Here is a 27,909-nt window from a genome sequence, read left to right as displayed (position 1 = left end):
CTTGTCCTCTGTGCCTGCCAGGTCTCTGCAGGCAGGCCCCAGCTGGGCTCAGACCCATTTCCCTGCAGCATGTTGTGAAGAGCACAGCAGGTTCTTAACATCTTTATTAGTTAGTTGGTTTATTTCCAACACAGTAACTCCTCTCTACAGCAACAGGTTAGTTAAATCCAGTTTACATATTGCTGTCTCATGAGTGCTGCAGCCTCGATGCCACTGTGACAAAACCAGGCTGCACTCAGACAGGAGAACGTGTTAAATTCCGCTGTGACTGGGAAAAAAAAGGAAAACCAACAAAAATCAAAAGAACAAACCACCAGGGAAAACCAAACCAACCAACCAAACCAAGGTGAGGAACTGAAGGCGAGCACGGCCACACCACCTCCAGGGAAACCACACGGCACTGCTTGGACAAGAATGCAAGGAGGAGTGAACCCAAAAAGGTCAGGGATTGGGCAAACCCTTATATATATATTATGTATAGGTATTTATATATATATATCATCTGTAAGGACACGCTGAGAAAACAAGAGATCGCAGCGGTATCTACCGTAAAAAGGAGCTACGTAGCTTTCAGAGTCACACCAAGAAGGAAGCACACAGCAGAACAAAGTGGGGGACAAAGGGGCACACTGGTGTTTTGGGGTGGCCTTTTACTATGGGAGGGTTTGGGTGGAGCACGGGTCTCAGGGCCAAGAGCCCTCATATACCCGCTGGGAGCCCCAGGAGCTCTGTGCCCTTCATGGGGGAGCAGGGATGGGGTCCGAGGGTAGAATGCTTTTATGGGGCTGGTTCTGCTCACCCAGGCGGTGGCACCTGGTGGGTTCCCTGCTCAGGTCCCCCATGGACCACCTACAGAGACCTGAGCACCCATGACCAGAGGCAGGGCCATCCTTACCTGTGCCTCACAGCGCGCCCAGGAGGGGCTGGGCACGGCTGCTCCAGCAGCAGAGGCTGGGTGGCCATCATTGGGGTTATGCAATGACAGGGGTCTCCGTGCCGAGTGCGAGAGGCAAGAGCCACCAGGAGTTGGTGGCCAGAGGGGGCCCCACGGCCCGGGGGGAGCCAAGCCCTTGAGAGACGCCCCGCTCAGCGCGTTGGCAAAATGCTGGGGGTGGGGTGTGGATCTGGAGAGCCACGGTGGGCCTGGCCAGCTGTGTGGGCAAAGCCAGAGCATGGAGTGCTCCCCACATCCCATAGGTCACCCCACAGTGTCAGCACCTTGTGGTGAGGCACCCTGTGGGGCAGAGGGTGCTGAGGGCTCCCCAGCACGGCGGGGGGAGTGTCTCATCTTATTGCTAATGGCTCCTCGGTGATGACACCCACAGGTTGTGGCAAAACTTGAGGTGGGATTTGCTGTGTGACATCCCCTAAAACAGTGGCCTCTGGACCCTGGCAGGCTCAGCCCAAGAGCTGGGAATGGAACTGACAGTGTGGCAGGGGCCAAGCCAGCCAATTCCCCCCTCCCCAGTGCATTTCTGGTGGCAGACAGTAATTGTCCTTCTTGCAACAAAGGACGAAGGAAGTGCCACCACTAGTGAGGGCATGGACAGAGGCAGGGGGACAGTCATGCCACCCTCCTGCCTTTACAGCTTCTGGAGTAGGGCTGACCTCTCTTCACTTGCCCCAGGGCAGCCCTCAGGGTACATGACCAGGGCATAGGGACAGTTTGGGATGTGATTTCTCACAAGGCTCAGCCAGCTCTGGGGTAGCAAGTCCTGGGTGTGCTGGGGGATCCCGTGCTAGCTCTCCCTAGAGAGGGCCATCAGGGAGAAATGAAAACTGCATCCCTAGGAACAAACCAGTGACCTCCCAGTAATCGCTGCTCCCTGTTCCTGTCTTCCTTTTGGTCAGCCATCAGTTGAACTTGAGAGACCAACCTGCCTCCTGTGTCCTCTCCACGTGCTGTCCCATCCCATCATCCCGCCCCATCCCAACATCCTGTCCCCATCTCACCACCTTGACCCTGCTACCCCATCCTGGCCCTGTCCCCCTGCCACCCACCCTCCCAAGCCGGGGCCAAGCTGACGCTAGGGAGGGTGAGGACCAGTGCAGAACCATGTGTGACTGCTGGATGAAGCCCCTCTCCTTCTCCTGTACCAGACAAGGGGATGAGGCCAACAGCAAAGAAGACAAATTGACCCCAAAGAAGCGAGGGCCCTGGTGGAGGATGTCCACGGGGCGGGTGGGTGCTGGCGGGATGCTGACGGATGGGAGATGGCTCTGAAGGAGACGTCGGCGGCGGGCGTGGACCTCAGCACGATACCTCCATGGTGTGGTTGATCTGCCCCATGGCCTCGGTGCTCTCCGAGTGGGTGCAGGCACGTGGGCGGGTGCCATCCACGGAGCTGGCGCTGGTGAGGGAGGCCGTGCGGGAGCGTGCCAGGCGGGTCATGCTGGCAGATGGCACTGCACGGGCACAGAGAGAGGGCCGGGGTGCTCAGATCCCTTTGAAAACCTGAGGGACTGAGCCAAGATTGCCACCAGCCCCGCTCCCCGATGCGACTGAGCCTGGGCACAAGCTTTCAGCAAGCGGCGCTGTGACAACATGAGCAGCTCCAGGTAAGGGACAGCAGGGCAGGGCTGCTCTGGGCAGGCTGAACACCGGGCTCACTCCCGGGCATGCAACCTCTGGGCATCAGGCAGTGGGAACCCCTGACTACCATGCTCCAGGAAAGGAGTGAGCTGGGATCAGAGCTCCCCTGGCTGCCCAGGGTGTGCAGGGAAGATGGCACCCTCCCCCAGCCAGGATGGCCAGTGGGCACAGCTCCTGGCTCGCCTGGAAGAGGGTACAGTGGGCACGCTGCCGAGACTGTGCCTGCATGGAGGAGGAATTCTCTGAATGCCATTTCTCAGCCCCCAGCCCTGGCATGTGTTGCTATCTCAGGCAAAGCAGAGTGAGGCAGTGGGAATCTGGCTGGGAATGGTCAGTCCTGCACCCAGGCTGCTCCCAAAGGTGCCCAGGCAGCTGGAGGGCACAGGCCAGGCAGGCACCATGCAGCAGCGGGCACTGAGCGGTACCTGTGCCTCCACTCAGCCTCCGATCCTTCAGGTGGGTGACTGGCAGGGGCAGGAGAAGGGCAGGGAGGGCAGAGAGAGAGTGTCAGCCCTGTCAGCTACTCCACTGGGCCAGGAGCCCCTGCCCAGCCCACGTGTGCCTGCACACGGAGCTGTCCCTGTGCACACAGACTGTACACACACACACACACACACACGCACACGCGTGCGTGCAACAGACTTGCAAACACACACACACATACACGTGGACTTTTGCAAGCATGCACACACAGGTATAAACACACACTCACACTGGTCTTAAACTGTGCACACACACATGCACAGACATCTGCACGTGAGCTCTGCTTGTCTTTGTTGCACACACACAGCCCCTGCTCATGCATGCCCACACACACACACACACACACATGCACACCAACACAGGGAGCCTGACACACATTTGTACACACAGAGCCCTTGTACACACATCTGTGTGCACACAGAGCCTGTACACCCCATGCCTCTGTGGAAATACGGACAGACAGACCTGCAGCAGGACACACGCACACACGGACCCACACTAGCCCCACACTAGCCCCAGCACTCACTGTAGCCCATGCCTTGCAGGAAGTACTTGAAGGCTTCAGTCAGCTTGCCTGGCTGTAAGGAGAGAGCAGGGTGAGCAGAGCTGAGGCAGCACTGAGGCTGAGATCCCCTCTCAGCCCTGAGCAGCTTTTGGCAGCCCCAGTGTGAGACCCCTATGCCCTCATCAGCCCATCCCCAGCTAGCCAAGGACAGCACCAGTGCATGTCTCAGGGCCCAGTATGCCCAGGTAACCGGGGAAATTGTGAGGGCTCACCTGTGTGACCTGGGGCAGCCCACCAGAGTCAGCCATCTGCAAAGAGAAGGTCCTGCTTAGTTTGGGAGGGTGCCTGTACTGCCCACCATCCCCCTGTACCCGCTGGCAAGATGCCACTGCTGGGGTCACCCTGCTCTCCCCATACACCCCCAGCTCCAAGGGCCATGATGGACCTGGAATGGAGAGATGGGGACACGCTGCAGCCCTGGGGCAGAAGGTAACGGGGCACTTCATAGGCAGCAGGAACCTCCCTGCTGCCCCTTGCCACCAGCCTTACCTTCAGGAATGTGGTGTTGGTAGGATCCAGCTTGGAGTTACACTCCACCTGCAGGCAAGAGAGATGATATTAGCACCCTAGGAAGCCAGGAGCCAAGCAGAAGTTTTCCACATGTACCACCACTGGCCCACTGGAATTTGCCATTCCAGCTGGCAAATCCCACCCCAGCCAGGAGCTGACAGGGCACTAAGTGAGCCCTGACCCCACAGGACCACCACCCCTGCCATGGGACAGAGGGGACTTTGCTTCTATCAGTCTGGGCAAGGGCGGGGAGTGGAACGGGAGGCGAGGGGGATTGGTGAGGCATTCTGTGTCACACGTGTGTACATGCACACAAGTGTGCCAGCAGCTGTACGGGTGCAGGTGGCCAAGCAGAGATGTGCCCGTGTGCCAACACATCCGAGCGTGCACAGTGTGAGCGCATCTGGGCATATGAAGAAGGGGAAGTTTTCCAGGTGTGGCAACCACGCACAGCTGCGTGTGCACAGGTGCCCACATGAGCAGGTGGGTCTGCACACGAGCACGCTCCCACCCCCAGGAGCTGCAGTGTGTCTGAGCAGGCAGTGAACATGTGCGTGCCCGTGTGTGGGCATCGCCCGCCTGCCACCCTGCAGGCAGTGCCCCAGCACTCACCACCCCCTCCTCAGCAGGCGCATTGTCTCCGACCACCAGCATCACAGGGCAGCTGGAAGTGAGAGGAGAAAGGGGCCTGGTCAGGGTTTGGTCTGAGTGAATTCCACTGCCCTGGGGCCCCTCTATGACTCGCCAGCGCGACTCTTACCGCAGCGTCTTGGCGTTGGGCACAGTCCCAGGCCGGTTGATGTCCAGGTCCCTGCGGCTGGAGAAAGAAGAGGAGGAGAAAGGCCAGTGTGAGCTTATGGGCAGGTGCCACCACTGATGCCATAGCACAAGAATCAGGCCACTGCCAGCCCCAAGAAGCCACACCCAGCCCCACTGTCCCGGCACCTTGTGCATGGAGGATGCCATCTCTGCCACGGCCCAAGCAGAGCCTGTGCCACAGGACGCAGCACCCAGCAGAGTGGCAGGGCTCCCAACCCCCTGCATGCTTGGGACAGCATCTCTGCCCCCTTTCCCAGGCCTGTGCCAGCACCTAGTACAGGAGGAGATGTGGGAATGTGTACTCCTGGCAGTGGGCTCTGGGACATGGCAAGGCTTTGGCTCAAGTACCTTCACTCCCACATCCCCATCCAGCAGTGGCAGACAGCTTTGCACTGCTGCCTGCATGCACTGGAGGGTGACGACAATACCCAACAGAGGTCTGGGTTCTCACAGTGGCCTCAGAGTCACCCACCAACACTGCAGCCCCTCACCCTAGCACAGACAGGGATGCAGCCCTGCAGTGGGGCTGCCTGGAGCACTCACCCATTGTACATGTTGAGGAAGAGCTGGAGGTTGAACTGGTTCACCACACTGCCGATCTGCTGCCGGTAACTCTGCACCAGCTCCGTGTTGTTCATCAGCTCCTCCTGTGCCAGCAGGGGATGAAGGTCAGGGCAGGTGCTGGGGACACACCCTGCTCCCCAAGTCCTGCCCATGCCGTGCCAGCTAGCACAGACAAGAAGGGGGATGCTGGGCAATGCAGCTGGGCACAGTGGTGCTGCACGCAGCACACCCAGGCAGGACATGGGCACAGGTCACACACTCATCAAGGCTAAGCCTCAGACCAGGCAGGGCTTGACTGACCCCAACCCTGTACATGGGACACAGTGGCACTGTGGCAGCTGGCAGGGCACAGCCCAGGTGACCCAGCTGGGATGCTGCGGCGGGGGCTGGTGGCAGGGGCTGGAGGATGCACAGCCCTTACCTGGCTGAACAGGTGGGACAGGACAATGTCCGGCAGCGTGCTGGTGAGGCCGGAGAGCTGCGGAGGGAGCACAGGGAGTTACTGCACTGCCGTGGCTGCCTCCTGCCCCAGGAAGCCGCCAGGACTGGGAGGAGGGGTCGGGGCCCTGCCCACCTTGGCAGCTGCCCAGTCAATCCAGCCTTTGCCGTTGGGGTCGATGTTCATAAGGACCAGCCCTTCGACCAGGTCAGGGAAGATGAGCTGCAGTGAGCAAGAGGGGAGAGGCTCAGAGGGGAGGGGAGATGTGTCCTGGGCAGTCCCTCCCCCATGAGAGCCACTGCACAGGCATTGCATGGAGCTGATGTGACCCTGTCCTGGGAGCAACAGGAGACCTGTGGCAAGACTGCCCAGCCTTGGCACTGCTGTGCTGGGTCCCCCAACCCCCCCAGGAGCCTTTGCAGCAACAGAGACTGCCTGGAGGTATCAGCTCCTGCTCTTCCCCATGTCTAGCCCTGGACTGACAGCAGGTACAAGCAACTCAAGGCCAGCCCATCCCAGCCCCAGGCTCACCGCAAACTTGGCCAGCACGTAGGCTCCTGCCCCAACACCGATCCCAATCACATACTTGAACCTGGAAATATGGAGAGGTCAATATGAGGGGACAGCGGGCTCCAACACGTTCTGTGGGACACCCCTCCACCCACAGCAAGAAGACTTGCAGGATGCCAGCTTACAGGGACAACTCCCCCAGCTCCAAATCCTTGTCTTCTGTCCATCTCACTGCCCAGGACCCTCAGCCAGCAGCTGTGGGAGAGAGGCTGACTCACCCGAAATGCTGCACCACGCTGGGTAACATGGCAGCCAGCTGGTCCATGGATGGATACTGGTACCTGTGGCACAGGGAGGCACGGGATGGTGGTTATGGAACCTGTTCAGAGCAGAGTGTCTGGGACAAGGCAGCTGGGCTGCCTGAAATGGGCAGGGAAATGCCACCCACCCACAAACCACCCACCCTGGGCCAGTCGTCTGCCACAGGCTTTGGCACAGTTTGGAAAAACCCACAGGCAGGGCACAACTGCCAGGCAGCAACAAAACAAGGGGCAGGGAGGTGACACCCCAGCAGGCACAGTGAGCCCCTGCAGATGACACCTACCCCTGAGGGAACTGTGAGGCTCCTGCCTGCTGTCCCGGTGCGTCCACGTGGCACACCACAAAGTGCTTCGTGATCTCCTGCATGTCCTCGTAGTTGAAGAAGGTGTTGAAACAAAGCTTGTCTGTCAAAGGGCGGGTGGGTATCAGAGACCAAACACCCCGACACTGGGGCCTGGTGGGCCAGGGGAGCATGGACAGCAGCTGCCCACCCTCCCACTGCCCTTCATCCAGGAGGTGACATGCCACCAAAACCTTCCCATCCCCTTCCCTCCAGGCTCCTCGTCCTCCCAGCAGAGACCACAGCTACTGTTAGCAAGGGCTGCATCCCTACAGGTGTCAGGAGGCATGGGGATGGACAGACACAGCCAGGAGAATGAGGAATTTGGGATGACCTCATTGGGGAGCCTCACAAGGATGGGACTGAGGGATGCAGAGCCCAGGACTGCAAGACCACCCAGTGGGCAGCAGGATTAGCAGCCTGGGGTATTAGCCCTGTCCAAAATCCCCAGAGAGGGCTCAAGCACACACAGGATTTGAGGAACAGCTGCAAATCTCCCTGCTTGGAAGGAGTCAAAGAAACATCCCCAGCTGTGGACAAGACCCCACCATTGCAGTGGGATACAGACACTGCCAGGGCTTGGAGGGGTCCTGTCCCATGGCATCAGTGCTGGGACATCCCTCCCACAACGTGGGGTGAGGCAGGTTGTAAAGCCCATTGCAGCCAGCATGACGTGTACCTGAACAGCCAGAGCTGCTGTAATGGTGACACAGCTCATGTGGCATGTCAGTGACTCAGCCTCAGCCGCCAGCGGAGCGGGAGATGCTTCTCCCCACTCACAGGGAATTGGGCGTCCTGGCTCAGCTGAGGGCACAGCCCAGGACAGGGCTCTGGGCTGCAGGTCTAGGGCTGCAGGCTGACAGAAAGTGCAGCATCTCCATATCAGAGCCCCCGCTCAGGGTCCCTCCTTCCCTGCTATTCTCTGTCTCTTTTGTCCCCTACTCCGCCCTGCTGCCAGCTGGGTCCATGCTCTGAATACCAACGGGCTGGCAGTGGCAGTGAGGACCAGCCCAACATCCCCCATGTCCCATCCCTGCCTGCTGTGGGCAGGCAGGCAGCCAGCACCAGGGTGGCCAAGCACTCCTGGCTGTGCCTGGCCTGGACTTTGTGTCCAGCTGAGCATCCAAACTCCCCTGGTGCTTTCAGATGCCTGGGGGGACCCACTGCAGCCATGGGTAGAGGCAAAGGAGCTGAGCCAGGGGTGATGTCCTGGCACCCCGGGGAGCCTGGGGCTGAGCCCTGCCTGCCCTGCACGCCCAGCCCAGGAGCAGCACTCACGGTTGAGGCCCACATCGTGGTAGGTCAGGATGGCCGGGCGGTTCCCCTTGGGAGAGCCCCGGATGACCACATGCAGCAGCCCGTAGGGGGTCTCAATGTCGTGTTCCTGGGGAAGAGCAGAGATGGGGTGATGCCCTAAGGCATTCTTTCATCCTCTCCTGCCCTGCCATCACACCCTTCCCTGCTGCTTCCCCAAATGGCTGGGTCCCGTGGGAAGACACGGGCAAGAGGAGCAGCTGTCCCAGGAAAAAAAACAGCTCTGGGCATCCCAGAGGGGGTAGAAAGCAGGACAAATCATGGGATGGGATGGGATGGGATGGGAAGGGAAGGGAAGGGAAGGGAAGGGAAGGGAAGGGAAGGGAAGGGAAGGGAAGGGAAGGGAAGGGAAGGGAAGGGAAGGGAAGGGAAGGGAAGGGAAGGGAAGGGAAGGGAAGGGAAGGGAAGGGAAGGGAAGGGAAGGGAAGGGAAGGGAAGGGAAGGGAAGGGAAGGGAAGGGAAGGGAAGGGAAGGGAAGGGAAGGGTTTGGATAGTATCATAGGATGTAGGATTAGACATGTATATCATGGAATGGGATTACAGGATGGTATCAAGGGATGGATCCAAGAGGGCTTGAGAGAGAAGGATTATAGGATGGGACAGGTAGACCACAGCACAGAAAAGGAGATCTTCAAGGGCTTGAGACTGAGAAAATTTTGGCAACAGGGTAGGGTTTCACAGCATAGCCCAGTTGGGCACAGATTCCATGTATCTGGGACAACCAGGCAGAGGTCAGACCCTGGACAGCAACCTGATCCCAAAATTACAGCTAAAGTAACTTTAAAACCCCTGGTCTGAAATGGTATTGCCCCCACAAAAACTACCTCATGTCTCAGTTTCCCTGTCTAAGAGGGCTCCTTTCCTTCCACATCCTGGCCCTTGCTCCCAGCCAGAACAGGAAACTGAGCCCAGGTGCTCCCCAAGGACAAGGGACCAGAGGTTCCCTCCAGATGCCTGTGCCTGCCAGCCAGTCCAGCAGCAGTGACCCCGAGGCTGGGATCTGCTGGGTGCAGGGGCAGCATGTGCTGAGCAGGGCAGGGCAGGGCATGGTGGCAGGGTGCCCAAGCATCACGGTCCTCACTGGCAGCCCCACGGCTGGGGCAGGTACGTGGATGCTCACGCGGGTTACGCGCCACCAAGGACTCTGAAGGACACGGGCCTGGGTGGGAGGAACCACCTGCGGACAGGGTCTCCTCACTGCAGTGCCTCCCCTCACTGAGACCTGCTGTCCCTGGGGGAACACGGTGGCCAAAAGCAGATCCAGGGCTCTGTGGAGACATCTCTTCACACCCAAGGGCACCCTGACCCCATCCCTCATCCACAGCTGTCCCTCCACCCCCTGCAGCTGCATCAGGCAGAAGTGCATGAGCAGTGACATCCCTCTGCAACAACAGATTGGGACATTGAGGCAGAGGAAGGGCCTGGCCCAAGGTCATAGAGCAGGTGGCATCCATATGGTCTGGTCCTGGGCACAGGGCTGCCTCCTTTCCATCACCATCCCTGTGGTCCCATCACATCCCCAACAGCTCAGCTTTCAATCCTACCCCAAAATCACCTGCTCAAGGTAGCAGATCCAGCCTCAGCACTGCTCCTTCCTGCCCCCCACCCTCCACCAAGCCAGACACATCCTGCCCGTGGTGCAGCCTCTGCAGCACCGCTGGCTACCACAGCCCTGCCCTTTGCCGCAGGGATGCTCGCTGGGGGAAGAGGCTTGGGATGCAGGGGATGCAAGCAGCAAGGAGAGAGGGGCACAGACAACCCACAGCAAGGAGAGAGGGGCACAGACAACCCACAGCCCCAGCGAGGAAGGGCATGGAGGTCTCAGCACCCATAGGTGTCTGACAGAGCCCATCCATGTCCAGGCTACCTGCTCACTGCTGCAGTGCTCCCACCTCACTCACCCCCTCTGCACCAGCCTGTTGCCATCACCGCAGAGGCCAGAAAACAACTGAGGGCTTGCTTCAAAACAGCCACAGACCCTCTCGCTCTGCAGCTCAGGGGGTGGGCAAGGGGCAGCGTGCCCCCGTCAGCACACAGCCCCAGCCCGGGCCAGAGCTGCTCACCCTCAGCCTCGGCACAGCATCTCTGCCGGCCTCGGGGAGGACACGCTCAAGGACAATGCGTCCCCAAAACCTGCAGCACATCAGGGATGCGGCAGCAGGGCTGGGAGAAGGAAGGGCTCCCCAACAGCGGGTCCTCCCTGCCCCAATGCCTGCCTGACCCACGCCGAGCCCTGCTGGCTGCAAAGGCCCAGCCTGGGCAAGCAGGAGAGACGCTGGGGCAAAACACCTGGGAGGGAGGGCAGCGAGCACGGGAACGGCGGTACCTACCCCATCCCAGCACTCCGGCATGGTGAGGAACTGGGCGGACGAGGATGCTCAGGCAGCGTGGGCCAAGCTGGAAGTCCGGGTGTGGGGCACAGAAACGCAGCGGCCGGAGCGAAGCTGAGCTCTGCGCTGGCTCAGCCCCTCGCCTCGATTTATAGCGGAGCCCCAGCCCTGCGCTAAGCCCTCCCTCGCCCTTCCCCCTCGGCAGGTTTGGCCTCCATTGCAGGCGAGCGCCGCGATGGAGCCAGCACTCAGCCATTGGCTGCCGCGGGAATTATTCATGCTCCAATTGGCCCCAAATACCCTTGTTTATGAAGAAAAAACGCCTGGCACCGTGCGGTACCTTCTCCATCTTCCCTCTTTCGGCAGACGGAGACAGGCGGGGTGTCTGGACTCGCATCCCGTGGAGCAGCCCCAGCACGGTCAGGGCAGTGCTCGCTGTGCCCACTGCACACCCCTGGCTGCAGCCCCGCACGAACACACAGAGCCACGGCTGAGCCCGCGGCCGCCCAGGCCAAGGCCCTGCAGCCATGCCCAGGCAGGGCAGCACACGCACAGCCACAGATGGACACGGGCACACGCTAAAAAACAGGAGAAGGACACAGCAGGCGTGCTGTGCCACGTGCACGTGACCACGCATGTACATGCACAGAACACGTACCAACACACGGGCAAAACCCTGTCTGCCAGGGGAAAAACTGGGAAAATTAATACCATACCCACACCGAAGCACACGCACCCCACAAAATGCTTGTGCCATACCCCCAGGCCAGGCCCCGTGTGTGACAGTGCCTGTTCCTGTACATGCCGTGCATACCAGGAGCACACCTGCTGCATCCTCCTCCCGTGTGCTCAGCATGGATGCCACGGCCATCACTAATGCTGGTGGATGCACAGCGAGCTGCACGCCTGCAGAACCTTGTACAGGTGTGCACAGAGGGGCACACACATGTCCACACCTGTGTCACCTCACCCAGCAGCACACTGGTGTGTCACCTCACCCAGCAGCACACTCGTCCCACCTGCTGCAGGATGATAGCACGCAGGGCATGTGCAGGGTTTAGCCCTGACCTGGGCTCCCTCAGTGGCAGGCAAATAAAGCAGGAGGAGGGACAATCCAGCAGCTCCAAGGGGCTGGATTGTGTCCCTGGACTGACACACGCTGTGTGCATGCACACACGTGTGAGCATTCCCATGTGCATATGTGTGCAGGCAGATGATTTCTGCCCTGATTCCGACAAGGCCTCTTACCACCACAGCCCCAAAAACCCCCCAGCAGTCTGTGGGTGCCCTCCCCCTGCACCCTGCCTGCCCCTGCCCAGCCCAGCACCACTGCCCAGCTTGGCATGACGGGCACAAAGCTGGGCAATCGTGGATGGAGAAGGAGTCCCACAGTCCCTTCAATGCCTTTCAGGAACCCACTGAAAGCCATGTCCTACAAACAAGTCAGGGCTGCACAGCCAGAAGGTCTGGATGTGGGAGAAAGGACAGACAGGCAGAGGGATGACATTCACAGTGCCTCCACCAGAGAGGCTTTACTCTGCACTGCTTTGTCCCGTGGGGAGCTCAGACCCAGGCCTGGAAAGAGGCATCGCTGCAATGAAGGACCAAGTGTGATGGGGAATTGCAGCTCCCAGGTGGTTCCTGGCACTCCAGGTGCCATTTTTGGTTTCCCCAGCCCTGGTGCCTGTAGAGCCAAAGACCATGACAGCCACAGTCCCCAGAAAAAAAACAAGAGATGCAGAGGGACAAAAAAAGACAGAAAGTGATTAACAGAAGACAGAAGGGGTAGGAGAACCAAGGTGAATGCAAAAGGGCTTCAGGGAGATGGGAGGGCTGAGCAAGGCTGACTTTGCTGGAGTAGCATCAAATGGGATCACCACTGCCCTGGCTACTAGCCCACTTGCCAGGTGGGGGGCCCAGACCTCTTGCAGGATCCAGGGCACCCAGGTCCCAGGGCCCCTTCCTCCAGCTCTCCTGCACCTTGGCTTATGTCTCAAGGGTTTTACTTTGGCTGGTGGCAGAAGTGGGAGCTCCCCAGGCCCCCCACTGCCCCAGCCACACCTGAGCATCCCATCAATGACTGGCTCAAAGGAAGAGCAGATGGACCGTGAAGAGTTAAGCTGGGGGCTGGATTGGATTATCCCAAGGAGGTGAGCCTAGAAAATTGGGTAAGGTCTCCCCAAGGAATGGCAGGCAGCCCCCAGCCTTTGCACTGAACCAACTTGCAAATGTCAGAGTGGAGAAAAGGAGGTGGTTGCCCTGGCATAGCCCAGGAAACTCAGCCCATCCCTGCCCTGAGGCTCTTGGAGGGAAACCAAGAGGTCTCAGGGTCTGGCTGGCTTAGAAAAAGCTGCCTTGGTTGTTGCCCAATTCCTTTTTTAGGTGCTGTGGGCATGGAGGTGCATCCCTGTGGCATTTGCTGTCCAGAACTGCTCCACTTGGGCACCACCAGGGACACAGTTCAGTGCCACCGTAGGCCAACCCCTGAAATACACAACAATTGTCCTGGGAGGGTCATTGCTCTTTAATATCCCCTGCGTGCCAAACAAGCCCTGCCCCAGCACAGCTGAGCCAGAGCCATACTGGTGCCTCTGGTGCTACAGAGAGCTCTGGGCAGCCTGACACTGCCACCTCCCCTCCTTGCCTCCCTCTCCCTACTCTCTCTCTCTCTGGTGACACCAGGAGGTGTGGTTTCCCCTCCAGTGGCCAACAGAAGCCCTGAGCAAGCAGAGAAAGGAGCAGCCCAGCCCTGCACACCCTGCTGCTCCCAGCCCCAGCACCTCACCAGCTTTGGAGCTGCTGGGTAGGGCACCATTTTAATTATTTTGTGGCTTTTGAGAGGGACATCAGATATGTCCCACCCTGTGAACCACAGCAGCCAGCACCCAGCACCCTGCCAAAGGCCTTGCTCCCTTACCAGCTGCACCCTCCCACCCACATGGGTGACAGACACTGAGTGGGCCAGCCTCAAAATTCTGGTCCTGCTAAAACAGGGACCTGTATTCCCCTGCCCTAATCCCAGGATGAATGAATTCCACATGTATTCTGTCCTTACAGGTGCTGTTGTTTCAGTGCCATACCTGGTTCCTGAGCAAGGGCTCAGCCATGACCACCTGAGCCCACTCTCCCCATAGTCCCACTGCTGGCAAAGTGGCAGCACACAGCCTGAAGTTGTGTGACAATAATTGGTGTCCCCTGGCAGGGGAACACTGTGGAGAGGGACAGGCAGCACTACCCACTACTCTCCCTCCCCACCACCCTGGTCCCCACAGAAAGAGCCTGGTGCAGGATGAGCCTTGGCAGAGGTGTGAGAGGGATGCAGACCAGTGTGGGAGCCAGGCATGAGCTGAGCTCCCATGAGTGCCGGAGCTGTATCATGGGGCTCCTCTGGAGAGCAGAAATGGAGGTACAAGATGGGCAGGTGCCAGCCAAGGGAGCAGAGGGGCCCTGCTCTCCAAGAGAGGTGGGTGGTATAGGGGGCAATGCCCCAGCCCTCCAAAAGAGAAAGAGGCTTTCAAACATCCTTATGTAAGCAGGGAGCTGGCATTGCCTGGGAAACCATTGCCATGGCAATGGTAGAGGGGCGGAAAAGCAGCTCAGCCTTCCTGAGAAGAAATTGCCTGTTTTAAAGGTTTTGTCCCCAGCCCATGGCCAAGTGCCCACCAGCCACATCTGAGCGCCAGCACAGAGATGCCTGGCAGCATCCCCCTGTCCCCTTCTGACAAGGACCATGATGGATGTGCAACCTCACGCACAGACACTGACCAGGCACTGCATCCCATGACAAAAGGGACAGCAACACCCCTGAGTCCACTCAGTGCCCCCCAGCCTTCCCCAGGCACAGGGGGAAACCCAGGGATGGGCAGCACCTCCCATGGCTGGTCCTACCTTCCAGTCTGTGTCCACAGTGGAGAGGAAGACATCCGAGTTCTCCTGGGATGAGAAGGAGTCATTAGGGACAGAGACACCCCTCACTTCTACAGCGCCCTCCCACCCAGCTCACAAAGCCCCTGACACCACAGGCACCATCCCCGGGGCTGCAGGGGACACAGTGCCCACACGTGTGCACACACACACACACCTCCACCATGGCTGCACACACATGCATGTGTTACCTGCGTGTGTGCACACACAGCTGTGTGGGAGCATGATGTGCAACCTCTGCACACACATCCATCATCCCAGCAGACCTCACCTGTGCTCAGCCACGCGGGCTCATCACCGCGAGCACGCACACACTGAGGAGCACAAACGTGCACCCAAAACCAGCACACACACACAGAGTACCACACATATGCCTGGTACCAGCACACAACCCCTCCCAAGCTCCTGTGTCCTGGTGCCCCACGTGCAAGAGCCAGAACCAGCGTGGTCACCAAACTCACCAGCTCAGCATCCTGTCCCCGCAGCAGCGGCTTCTCCTCGGTGAAGCGCAGCTCGTGCAGCCCTGCCATGGTCATCTCCTGCAGCAGCAGCCCTGCCCGGGGCAAGGGACATGTCAGGGCAGGCCCTTTCCTTGGTCATCTTTGACCCAGCCCTCCAGAGCTTCACGGGTCTCCCTCCCATGGGGATGGGACCCAAATCAGGTTCACTCCACCCATCTGCTATGGGCACTTGGTGCTTCAGCTTGTCCAGGAGTTGCAGTGAGCCCCTCTGCTGGGAGCTGGCAGCAGGCACAGAGCAGACAGTGCCTAGATGAGCTCAGCTTCCAGCTCCTAGCCAGGTCCAGTTCTCTCGGTTAAGGACAAACCTATCTCCAGGGCATGATCTTGGGCAAACTGAGGGGCCAATTTCATGTGTCCATGCTGGTCACCTCAGTAAGCACCCAACCCAGAGCAAGAACATCCAAATTTCCATCCCAGCTTTCAGCATCAGTCAAAGATAGAAAATCCAAATTTTTGGCCAGTTTTAGGCTGCAGATAGGTATGGATGGGACAGAGGGAGATCTCCCTGCACAGGCAGAATGAGGGGTGATGTTTCTCAGCCATGCTGGGAGGCAGAGGGATGTTCCAAGCAGAAAGAGAACAGAGAGACAGCCTGAAGTTTGTATAGCAATGATGGAAGAAATCCAAATGTGAAGCCTTTGCTCCCAAAATCTTCTCCTTGCCAGTGAATCAGGTGCTGGCCCGTTGGTACCTCAGCCCCACAACTTGGAGGGACAGACCTTTCCATGGAGCCATCACTCAGCAGCGGTGTGAGGCTGGGTGCTGCTGACCTCAACCAACACTGGCATCTCCAAAAACACCGCCAGGCACAAGCTCAGCTCAGAGAGCAAAAGAGAGCAAGGAGATGAGCAGCTGGCTGCACACAGAAGGTGAAAGACATGGGGACACAGGGAACAGTCCAGGCTCCCCTGTGTTTGAATGGGATGGGTACCTGGCAAATCCCAGTGCCAGGGGATTATCCACACTCAAGCAGGATCCAGACCTCAGGCATAGCCTTTGCAGCCTCTGTTTTCACCCTTTCCACAAGACCAAGCCTTCAGACAAGCTGTTGCTTCTCCAAATGAGCCAGCACTGATCCCACATCCTCCCAGCTGTCTGCCCCCTGTGCAATCTCCCTGGACATAACGGGGATGCTCTGGGCTGTACGAGCACCGCAGCAGACACGGACCCGCTCCATCCTCACAGCCTCAGCCAAGCCTGCTTCACGCTTTGTCCACCTCCAAACCTAGATCACTCCAGGCTGACAACGTGGGGAGGCCAAGAAATGCCACAAATATTGCAAAGCCACCAGGAATACAGGAGCTGGTCATAAACTGCCCTCCAAAGTCAGGTTTTGCTCCTCTGACCGGGTTTTCCACTCAAAACTCAAGCAGGCTGTGCCACCTGCCTGCTTCCTGCAGACACGGCACTTTGCCTTGCTCCTTGGGAGCCATCCAACAATCCAGAACTGTTTGGAGGGAGAAACACCACTGCGAAGCCTCTCGAGATTCCCAGGGCAAGCAGCACCAGGAGTCTCCATGTCACCCCTGCCCAGAGAGTCCCACCAGGTCGGGGGATGTGGAGAGGTGCCCTCAGCCCCATGGAGAGGCACAAGTGAGGGGCACAGTGCTCCAGGCTGGGCTGTGCTGCTGGGGAGATGGCTCTGTGCACAGGGACAAACAGCCCTGGCCCGCAGCCCACCAGCACAGCCGAGCCAACACAGCCTGCAGAGCCACCAACCGAGCAACCCCACAACCCCAGGGGAAAAACCAGGAGAAAAATCAGCCTCACCAATAGCTGGGTCTGGAGGAGAGCAGGAGCGTCCCACGCTGAGCACAGCAACCCACCGTGTGGCCAGGGCCCCAGGGTGGCTGGGAACAGCACTTAGTGTATGGTGAATGCCTTTATTAATGACAGCCTGCAGCTAATTTGGGAGGGAGGGAGGGTGGCTGAGCCATGAGGAAAGGCCCCGTGACCTTGTTTGCGTGGTGGGGGCAAAGCTGGCTCAGGAGGGATGTGGCAGAGCCCCAGCCCCAATGAGCATCCCCTGCACAGGGCAGACAGTCTCCTAAAGTGGTGCTGAGTGTGGGAATAGAGGAGGGATCAGTAAGTCAGGGATCAGTAAGCAGGGTCACAGCCATGCTGCCACCTGTCCTGGGTGCTCTGTATCCCATGCCACCCCACAGGAGCCCCCATCCTTCCTCAGCAGTGTAGCTGTGGGGCTGTGGGCAGTCTCATCCAGCCCCACTGGGCCACTGTCTCTGTGGAGGGCTGGTGAGGAAGCCACAGCTCCAGGTCTCCTAGCCAAAACAACTTGGCTCCCATCTTCTGCCGGGGTAATGTGCCCAGCAACGAGCCCTTTTCCTTGCAGCTCACCCCAATGCTCCCCAGCAAGCACCCATTCCCAGGGCACCACCCCAAACACACCCATCTCTGCTCCCACTCTGCCTTCCCAGTGTGGTGCCAGTTTCCTCTGCACAGCCAGGACATGTCTCTTCTCAAATTCCCAATCAGTTCCAAACCCAGCAGGACATAAGTGCCCGGTCTGGGATTAGTGCTCTGTCCCACCAGGGCCCTGGCACTGTGTATATAGATGGGACAGGAACAGCCACATTGGCTTACCTTCCCTAGGGATCTGCAGCCCACTGCTGGCTGTGGAGGAGAACCAGCTTGTAGCACTATTACTATTATTATTATTATTATTATTATTATTATTATTATTATTATTATTATTTAATGATCACGACAAGGTTATGAGCTCCATTTCACACTTTGGGAGCGTGTTTGGTCACAGGGCAGGGATCCCTCAGATGTTGCCTCAGTCTCAGAGGAGTCCCCACACTGACTACCTGCGTGCTGCCCTGGCACGGATGTGGTGCCCACAGGATGTTGGCACGGACACCTCGGGCTGACTGAGCAGTGCAACAAACAGGCAGACAAATCAGGAGAAGTGAGGGCTGGTCCCTGCCAGGCAGTGAAGCCAAGGCAGCCTTCAGTGAGGCTGGGAGAGGGAGGAAGGGAACTTGCAGCTCAGTCTGAGCTACGGCCGTGTGCCCACAGCATTGCCCCCCGAGCAGGAGTGATGGGGGAGCACGATGGGGCAAAGGAAACCCCCGGTGTGACAGTCTGGGCCACATCCTGCTCCACCGATGCAGAAGGAACAGCCACAGCTTTCTCTGAACCCGTGAGGGACACAGGTCTGCACCCCAGCAGCCCCCACAAACCAGCCTAACAGTGTGGTGAGGGGTGCAGGACCGGGCAGCAGCACCACGGGAGCCGCCAGGCCGGGGAACACGGTGCCATTGATGCATGGGCTGAGCAGCGCAGGGTCTGGGGGTGGCGGTGGCAGCAGGGGGGCTTTGTGGGGGCTCAGGCTGTCTCGCAGTGGCTGTTGCTAAGAGCAGCCTCCTTCCCAGCCCAGCGCATTCGTCGGGGCAGCAGGGAGACTCCCAGGGGAGGCTGGCTGAGGAGCAGGGAGGCACCGCAGGGATGCTCCAGCAATCCCCCCTGGCACCCCCACCCCCCGGCTGTCTGCTGGCCGGCCCTCTTTGCCAGGAGCTGCCGACTCCATTTCCCTTTCCCCAGCACCCCCGGGCTGGGCTTTCCCCGCTGCAGCAAGGCATCACCTCCCGGACTCCGAAAAGGACCCGACCCCGGCACCCACACCTGCGGGAGCGAAGGCAGGCGGGGGTGGGGGCAGCTCCATCTCCTCGGCGGGGGCTGAGGGGCTGAAGGCTCTCGCCACCCCCGGCCCCATCGCCCCTCCTCGTTTCACAGCCCCCGTTCCCGGCACGGGCGGCCCGGCCGTACCTGTCAGGAGCTCGATCTTGTGCCGGAGCACCTTCATGCCGGGGCGGCGGGTCCCGGCGGGCGGGGCGGGCTGAGGGGGCGGCGGCGGCCCCGGCGCGGGGGGCGAGCGGAGCCGGAGCCGGAGCCGGTGCCGGTGCCGGAGCCGGTGCGAGGTGCGCGGGGCGGCGCAGGGGCTGGGCTGGGCACGGCCCCGCCGGCCGGATCCTCCTCCCCTCGCCGGGGCCGGAGGGGAGGGACGGGGCCGGGATCGGGAACGGGGGCACCAGGAGAACAACGGTGCTGAGGGAGGCGGGAGCGAACTAGAGATGGAGACAGCGGGGGTTACGTGGAGCGTGGAGCGCTGGGGGCTGCGGGGGGTTGCACGGGGGATGGAGGCTGCCGAGGGCACACATCACCCTGTAGGGAACCATTTCCATCCCAGTGTGGGACCATGATGATCAATAGGTCCAACAGGTCCCTGTGGTCGTGGAGTCCCAGAAGCAGGGGACAGCGGCAGCCCCAGGCATGGACCGTGCACATGGGGTCTGGGTCTCCCTGAGAGCAGGGGAAGGTGATAATCAAGGTGCTCGAGGAGCAAGAGGGGACCTGTGCACAACAATGATCCCTGGAACACAGCCATTGGTGGCCAAGGGATGTAGGGAGTCCTGGAGAGTGGGGCCATGAAGGACAAAGGGCTTGAGAGTATCCAGGAACAAAAACATGGATTAAAAGGGACCTGACAGTCCTCTAGGGCATGGGAATGTAGGTTGCCTTGAGCATAGAATGGTCCCGATCAAGGTTGCCAGGTGGTTTCAGGATAAGAAGGACCTGTGCAATGAAGGTCCCCACAACAGGGCCACTGGTCTGGGGCTGTGAGGGAATGGGGATTGTGACAGTCAAGAAGGATCACCCAGGAGTGGAGGCTGTGACTGGGGTCATGATGACCCCATGCACACTGATGCTGGTGGTGTAGGGTGGCAGCTGTTTGGGGCAGAGCAGGAGGTTGTGAATCACTTGAATTCTCCTGAATTGGGACAATTGGGACATTGAGAACAGAGGGCCTTGACCTGCCCCAGAGCAAGGGCTGAATCCTGCTTGCCTCCACATTTGACAAGCTCATCCTGCCAGTGTTCCTTCCTCCGTACTTCTTTGATATCACTTTAAATTATTTTTTCCCCATAGCTAGGGATGTAACAGCCTCCACTCCCATGCTGCCTGAGGCAACTGCACAGGACATACCATCCAAAACTGGCTCTTATCAAAACATGGGGAGCTCCTGAGGACCATCACCTCCTCTCAATGGGCTTTCAGCAGCTGGGTTGAATCAGGTATCTCAGAGCTCAGCCTCATTGCCCCTCAGCCAGCCACAGTGGCCAACAGGCCCCTCTGCTTCAGGGCACCTTTGCCTGCTGGGCCATGGGGTGCCTTGAGAGCAGCCACAGACAGTCATCCTACCAACAGCTGCTGAGGGGCTGGAGAAATGTCTGCTCATACTGACATTCATCCCTGGTACATCAATTTTAACAGCTTGTCCCAAGCTTTTTGGATGGCAACCAGATTTCAGCTGATTTCAGCCTCTCCCGCTGAGTCACCACGAGTTCTGCATCCAGGCTGCATTCGCCTTCTCACCTCAAAGAGAGGAAAAGCCCATGATGTCAGGGAGCTCAGGAACTCTTAAATCCCTCAAGTAGGAGCCAGCCCCTCACCTAGCCCTTCAATGGGATCAGATCTTCCCTGCCTTCAGCGCTGCTTTCCCCTCTCTTCTGTGGGTCCAGCAGCCAATGGGTTTTCTCTGAACTGGGCAGGGATGAGACAGTGTTGGTTCTGATCTTCCTGATATTGCACGCATTTAAACCTCCTCCTCCTCCTCTCCCTTCAGTTGCCAGGGGTTTCTATGGGAATAAATTATTTTTCATGCTTGGGATTTATCTTCTCCTCAGCAGTCACACCTTCAAGTACAGGCAGAGGGGCCAGAACTGCTGAACCCACAGATGCCATTGGTGGCAAGAGGGAGGTGGCAGGACCAGGGGCTCTGGGACCTTTCATTTTCCCTGTCTCTGGAAGAAACCTGGAAAGATTTCATGAAAAAGAGCAGAAACCATAAAACTCCAACAAAAATGCTCCAGCGTGACCCTGCTCCCCCACAAAGTTCCTGTTGCGATGGTGCCATCTCGACCTGGCAGAGGCAAGCTGGGACCCCAACCCTGTTGCAGGTAGCTCTGCACCCTTGGCCACCCTTCCCACAGTGGCACCCAGCGCTGGCAGTGCCACAAGGACCCATCCTGTGCTGGGCAGCTGGTGGTGAACAGAGCACACAGCTGCCATCAGCAGAGAGGCATGTAGAGGTGACCAGCAGGGGAGCAGAGGCCTGAATCCAAGCCCCGAGGCAGGGCAGGGTTTGACACACGTCCACAGCTCCAGGCTGCATCCAAGCTGTACACAGGGCTGATTTGGGGGCAGGAGGAGAAGCAGCCTGGGGCAGATGTGCTGGCTGCCCAGGCTGGCTGTGCAGGGGACCAGCAGGATCAATGTGCCTGTATCGAAGGGCTTCACAGGGATCGGGTACCACCCCGAGGCACAGGCAGTCCAGTGATGATGTGCAGAGGAGCCACCGCTAAATTTAGCCTCATTTGTGCGTGAGTGTGATGCTTTTATTCTTGCCCTTAAATAAAAACATTGTTTGAAGCCAGTGCCTGCTGGTTCTGCTTTGCTCAGCCCTGGACCTTGGATGGATTGTTTCAGTCAAGCTATTCAAAAGAGGGAGAAATGAGAATAAGCAGTTGGTGAGACATATCCCAAAGATCTATTTTCAAAAATGCTCAGGAGCCATTTCCCAGAATCCAGTGCACACCAAGCAGTGAGAGTGTGACTTTGGTGACTGTGGAGATGTGCTGGTGCTGAGGGAGAGGTGTCTTCCAGATAAAGCTGCTCCAGGGCATGGGATCACATGCTGGAGCCTTGAGCATACTGAGGGGCATCTTGGGCATGAGGCAGCAGCAGTGGAGTACCAGCTGTTGGTGATGAGCCCCATCCTGCATCCCATCTTGGCTGGACATCCCACCCCTAGGGCAGGCACAATCTGCCCCAGCTTTACATCCCCAGGGCAGCTAAAGGTCCACACCTTGCTGGCTCCAAAATAATCAGAACCAGAATGGCAGCAGGGCAATTAGACCTTGGATGCCCCAAAAGAGACACCTCAAACCTTGCCCAGAGGTCCCAGATTGGTGCCAGGAGGGGTTGGTGTCCCCAGAGCTGCTGGGTTTCATGCAGAACAAGGCAGGGCTGCACTGTGGCAGTGCCTGTGTGTGAGCTCAGGGCTGTGGGCAGGGTCAGGGACAGGCAGGAGCCAGCCCTGCTGCTCCACATCCTGACACCACACATTCCACTGAAGGTGCCTGGGAAGGTAAAATCCTGCAGGGAGCTCAGCATCCTTTCCATGCAGCACAGCCCCCAAGCCCAGGATGGGAGCAGAAGTTCCGTGACCTGGCCCAGGGCAGAGCCGTGCTGTGCCCTGTGTGCCCCACAAAGCATGTGCTGGGGCTGGCGAGCTGCCCGTCCCCCCCGGCTGCCTCCTGCCCTCTGAACACAGGGCTACCAGTAATTTTCCATCCTGGCTGTGAGCTCTGCCCTAACGAGATGTTCTCCTATGTCCCTCTAACAGGGCTGGGCCCCATTCAAGTTTCTCTGTTCATTCAGACCCTGAGTCCCCCCACCGTTTTGCTGCTCAAGCTGCCCACCAGTTCTGCAGGGTGGCTGCTCCTCCGAGCCCCATTCCTCACAGTGCTCACAGCCCCTCTGTCTCAGGGCAATGAGATGATTTTGTCCAAAAGCCAGGAAAAAAAAAAAAAAAAAAAAAAAAAAAAGACCAGCAACCAGCCAAGAAAAATTCCCATGGCTCAGCTGCACTGGGGCCAGGAACAAGGCAGACCTGGGGACTTTGCCATTTTCAAAGCTGCCTCTGCACAGGTACCTCTGCCTGGAATTGAAGGTCTGGTCTATCAGCTGCACTGGTTGGCCAAGCACATCAGAGTAAAGTTGATTTCCAGAGAAAGGTACCTGGCCCTGGAGCACTGTGCCTGCAGGATGTGTGCTGCCTTCAACTCCTCCTTGCAATGAAGGTGCTCAACTCTGACCTCAGTTTAGGCATTCACTTTGTGGGCCTGGAGAGCCACTCACCACTAGGAGACACCTCTTCCAGAGGGAGAATTCTGTGCCCATCTCTCCAGAGCAGGCCCCTCCATCCCTTCCTGCCTCCCCCCAGCCACAGGAGCCAGCAGCAGCACTGTCCAGGCCCACTGTGCTGCTTCTGCCACAGCCTCTTTTCAGAATCAAGCCAAGCTTTATATAAATACCTGTCAGCAGAGCCTAGCCGGGTGCTCAGAGTGACGGCATGTGTGTGTTTAGCAGGTTGATAGGCGTGAGACAGAGCAGAGACAGCAGGGGCTCTCTCCTCGGAGGCCAGAGGCTGGCACATTCTCAAAGGCAGCATTAATCAGCATTTTCAACTGCACAGCACCTGTCACAACACAGCAAAGTTGCCCACTCTTACCTTCCATTGGAGGATGGAATAATGCCATTTCCAAGGCCTGACCTCTCTAGCTGCAAGCTGCTGTGATGCTTAAGGGGGAGGGTGATGGATTTGGAACACTGAACTTCTGTTCTCAAGAGTTTCCAGAGTTCCCTAGTCCCCACTAGATGCAGCCACCTGCAGTCTTCCTCCTTGATGGTCAAGAAAACCCTCACAAGAGCAGCCCAACACCCAGCTCCCCTTGCCTTGCACCCCACCAGCTCTGCCCTTGACCTTCTCCTTGGCCCTCAGCTGATCAATACCTCTAGCTCTGATCCATCAATCCTAACGATTTCATCCCACTTCTCACTAATGCACTCTCTTGTTATGCTGCATTGAGGCCATGGACCCAGCAGATGCTGGGAGAGAGAGGCAAGGAGAGGGCTTGCCAAAGATGTGTCACTGCTGTCCCAGGACAGCACATTGACTCTGAAACACCAGCCTTTCTCACTTCCTAGACAGGCCTTCATCTCTTCCTCCCACAGCTCTTGGCTCACTGGATAACCACAAACCTCCCTCTCCCAGCTCTCCAGCTCCCTGCACACTCATCCTCTCCTTCTCTTTTTAGCCCTGTCCCTTGTAGAAGCCTAAGATAAAACAAAGATGAAGTCCCCAAACTGGTTTGGGGAGAGACAGATACCAGGTGCTGCCCTGGCCTGTGCATCTTCCCACCTCAGGGGCTTTAAATCCAATTTTTGTATCACCCAGCCCTGGAAAGAGTGATTTGCACCAGTGGGTGCCAGATACCCCCCCAAACCCTCTTCTCTTGGAGTCCCCATGCGTTGCACACCCCGGGGTTAAATGCCCTCTGATGTGGCTGCTGGCTGTGTGACCGTGCTGCTGCTTTACAGCGATCCTGGCAGGGCTCCTGAAGCCCCATCCCACATGCTGGGGTTCACCAAACAAGGGGCTCTGGCCCATCCTGGCACTGACCTTGCTGCGAATCCAGTCACACACACCCCATCAATAACAAAGTGAAAGATAACAACATGAGCTGTCACAGCCAATTAACATGCTGGGCTTAATCGACTTGTGGACTTTCAGGGTGGAGGTGAGGGCTGGCTCCAGGCTGGAAGGGTCAGGGAGAGGCAGGGTGAGGCGTTTCATGGATTGCAGCCACCCTCTCGGCTGGCTCCCTGGGCCGAGAGCCAGGAGTGGGAGGCCAGGGCAGTGCTTCCCGACAGCCGTGGCATCATCTCGGGGGTGTGTGGGCACCCCAGCCCCGGGCACGGCCAGCAGAGAGGGACAGGCAGCCCGAGGTGACTGGTGTCAGACACCCCACACAGGGCTTTAGCCCCCAGGCAGACCCTCTTGCTCGGAGAGCAGCCAGCACAAATGCCAAACCCAAAAGGCTTCCACTTAAAACCAGGAGGGATTTCAATTGGTGTCGCTGAGCACCTCTCAATTAATTAGCATCCTGCTGATTCTACAATTGAGGCGATTGCTAAGGAGATTAAATCGGTCTCTGCCATAAAGCAGATGCTGTTCCCAAGGCCTGATTTGCAGTGATTTTCTTTTCCTAGAGCCTTTTTCCTGCCCTGTTGACTCAGCTGAAGCCCCAGGGTGCTGGGTGCCGCCAGGACACAGCAGAGCTCCAGAGATGAGGGTGGGACCACTCAGTTAAATGTCACTGCACGCCCAGGGAGGGCTCACTTGGAGGATGCTGTGTGAATCCAGAGCAGTGCTGGGTGAACAGAGCCTGGCCATCCAGGGAGGCCGTGATCTGTTCACCCCATTCCGCCTGTGTCAGCAGGGACAGACTCAGCCAGGCAGCCAGAGCTGCATATGTGCACCTCAGAGCCCAAACTGAAAGGAAAAATAACAACTCAGCCTCCAGGCAGAGCTCAGTAAATCCACCACGACTGCAATAAACCCTGCTGATTTGGTGCAAACTTGGAGTAAGCCCAAATGCACAGGGGCAGTAGTACATGAGTACAGCCCTGCCCAGATGGGCTCCACTCCATCAGCACTCCTTGGGTCCCCACCAGCACAGCTGAGGAGAGGGAGGACTTGTCTCTGCAAGCCTTTGCAAAGGGTGTGACTCCCACAGTTGGTTTTTAGTGCTGCCCAGGGCCTGTGCAAGGCTTGTTCCCTCACCCCAGCAGAGAAATGGCCATTCAGCCACCCATGGACACCAAGAGCACTTAGGAAAGAGGCTGCAGGATGTCAACTAAACAGCCAAAAACCTGCAAATCTTGTATTTGTGAGAAACTCATCTTAAATCCTTGCTGTGATGAGAGCCTGTCTGCAAAGATACACCCACCCTGCCCAGGATGGTCCCACAGTAAGAGAAATAAGCACATGTGAGGGCTGCTTTGCTTGTACTCTGATTACTGCATCTGCTTCACTGCTTTCTCCCATGTGCATCGCTGCCAAGTCCCACAGCCACCTCCTCACTCCACTTTTGCTCCCATGCCTGAGGAAAAAAAGCACCACACTACAAATCCTAAGCATTTGGCAGTTTCCTGGTCTGAAGTCAGGGGAAAAATTGTCTTTTACATTCAGCAAGGGTTTGTCACAATCCTCCTCTGCTTTCCCTGGGGAGAACCCAGGGCCCTCAAAGGACCAGCGGGACAGCTATAGACAAGCCCTGTCCTACAAGCCACACAAGCTGAGAGTCCAGTTTTCAACCTCTATTTGATTTCTGCCACCGTTTTTTTGTATCACAGCATCACAACAGAAATGGAACACCACCATCGTGACCCTCAGGAGACATCTCCTTACCACTGCCCATTTCCAGACACAGAAATCCAAGGAGGGTAAATTTGGGACTCTCTTTAGGGTTGCAGTTTCTCAAGCTCATCTGCAGCCAACTGGGATTCCTTATTCCCCGTCCTTCTATGTTCCTCACACCCCAAACCCTGCTCAGCCCATCTGCTGCCTGTGTCTTGCCTCAGCCCAGCAGCAGCAAAGTGGCTTTTTTCCTACAACAGAGATTTCTGCCTTGCACAGTCCAGCTGGGAATCCCAAAGAAAGTGCATTTTCCCCAAGGTGTGGGGGAGCACTGCAAAGAGCTGCAGCTATAAATCCTCACAAAAGCTAATGAAAGGCAATGGACCGGTGTGCCCTGCCAATCCTGACAGAAAGGATACTGAGGCTGCTGGCACTGCCTGGCAGCCTGCCATGAGGAATAACTCTTCAAAAATAGCAGCACGCTAATCTGAGGAACCTGCTGGTATTGTCAATGACATTAATGAAGTGTTTGGAAAACCAGGACAAATGCCTTGGCTTTTTGGGGCTGTGCCCCTTGTAATTTTCCACACCAGCTGAGGAGTGTTCTGGCAAACAGCACAGTGCTCTTGGTGCTGTCCTGCTCCCCAGGGCAGAGCGAGGACTCTGCTCTGGGGGCTCCCAGCAAGCCTGGCCCCTGTGCAGCAGAGCCTGGCCAGCCCTCAGGGAAGAGGCTCCCCAGAGCAATTTCCACTGGGAAACAAAGCCCATCAAGCAGACTCAGTGTGCCCAGGGGAGGTGGAAGCTCACTGTCTCCTCTTCCTCCTTGTTTTCTTTCCTTGTCTCAAGCCCCCTCTGGGTTCTTTTTCACCACCGTGGTCAGGACCTGTGGGGTGGCAAATTTCTCCATGGCAGAAGGGTTTTGGATTCCACAGCTTTCTCACCACCTCCCTCCTGCAGCAGCAGTCACTAATCCTTCACTTTCATTGCCAACTATGACATCCACTCCTCGTGTATGCTCTAATCTAGGACAAGGTAGTGCAACCTACCAAACCCAGATTTCAATTAAAATTTTGAACAAAGCTTTTGTTGTAGCTGGTTACCCAAAAAAGGGTAGAAAATCACCAGTTGAAGATCAGAACAGCTTGTGCTCCTAACTCAGTCAGGTGCCACTGTGTCTCTCATTAAAATAATACTCGGTGTTACAGTATGTCAGTTCCCAGAACACTTCTTGTTGCTGCTCATCCTGGCTGCTGCTCGAATTTTGCCCATTTTTTCACTTGATTGCAATGAAAACATTTGTGGCAATACTGTAAAATGTGTCTGTGGACTGATTTGTCATAAGCATCAGCAGTGCTTCAGTTTAAGAGCTGAAGGACATGGGAGAAATAAAACTTAAAAGGTCCTTTTCAGACCTTTCCCAGGTAGTTCTGTAATGAAGATTTATTGCACCATTCTGAAAACACACAAGTTCAAACTCCTCTAACTTAAAACTTGCTGCAGTGCTATGGAAAAGCACAGCTGTGTTCACAAAAAGTAAAGAGCACTCTTGTACTTCTGGACAGAAAAAAACTAAGCAATACTGTAATTTAAAATTACAGGATCAGATTTTTTTAAAGGGTCCTAAACTCATGGTTACTAGAAGTGCCATTGCCTTCTTACAAAAAGCCT

The 27,909-nt window shown here is 57.5% G+C and overlaps 1 protein-coding gene across 4 annotated transcripts; it reads right to left on the bottom strand.

Moving 5' to 3' along the window:
• Positions 1 to 86: 86 nt before the first annotated feature.
• On the bottom strand, positions 87 to 19,166 carry NDRG4 (NDRG family member 4). 4 transcript variants are annotated; one of them, XM_053952896.1, is made up of 17 exons: positions 19,023 to 19,166; positions 15,174 to 15,265; positions 14,677 to 14,721; positions 8,423 to 8,528; positions 7,088 to 7,208; positions 6,762 to 6,824; positions 6,505 to 6,565; positions 6,109 to 6,195; positions 5,956 to 6,012; positions 5,514 to 5,617; positions 4,912 to 4,968; positions 4,764 to 4,815; positions 4,131 to 4,178; positions 3,854 to 3,889; positions 3,603 to 3,654; positions 3,019 to 3,057; positions 87 to 2,406 (listed from the first exon to the last, which is right to left on the bottom strand). In XM_053952896.1, the coding sequence occupies exons 1-17, from the start codon at positions 19,057 to 19,059 to the stop codon at positions 2,252 to 2,254; spliced, it is 1,212 nt and encodes a 403-aa protein (XP_053808871.1). In that variant the 5' UTR covers positions 19,060 to 19,166; the 3' UTR covers positions 87 to 2,251. The 4 variants fall into 4 exon arrangements, with proteins under 4 accessions (XP_053808871.1, XP_053808872.1, XP_053808873.1 ...); XM_053952897.1 differs by lacking the exon at positions 3,019 to 3,057 and having other exon boundaries at positions 19,023 to 19,164; XM_053952898.1 differs by lacking the exons at positions 14,677 to 14,721; positions 15,174 to 15,265; positions 19,023 to 19,166 and adding an exon at positions 10,789 to 10,923.
• Positions 19,167 to 27,909: the final 8,743 nt, after the last annotated feature.

This window comes from Vidua chalybeata, chromosome 11 (genome assembly GCF_026979565.1).
Source record: "Vidua chalybeata isolate OUT-0048 chromosome 11, bVidCha1 merged haplotype, whole genome shotgun sequence".
NCBI lineage: Eukaryota > Metazoa > Chordata > Aves > Passeriformes > Viduidae > Vidua > Vidua chalybeata.
This window is presented reverse-complemented; position numbering and strand designations above follow the sequence as displayed.

Bases quoted from the DNA above. Each gene is read 5' to 3' on its own strand.
- NDRG4 (XM_053952896.1), bottom strand. From the start codon at position 19,059: ATGAAGGTGCTCCGGCACAAGATCGAGCTCCTGACAG. The intron at 7,209-8,422 runs GTGAGTGCTGCT...GCCCTTTGACAG, and splicing joins CCACGATGTGGGCCTCAACC to ACAAGCTTTGTTTCAACACC. The intron at 5,618-5,955 runs GTAAGGGCTGTG...CTGCTGGCACAG, and splicing joins TGTCCCACCTGTTCAGCCAG to GAGGAGCTGATGAACAACAC.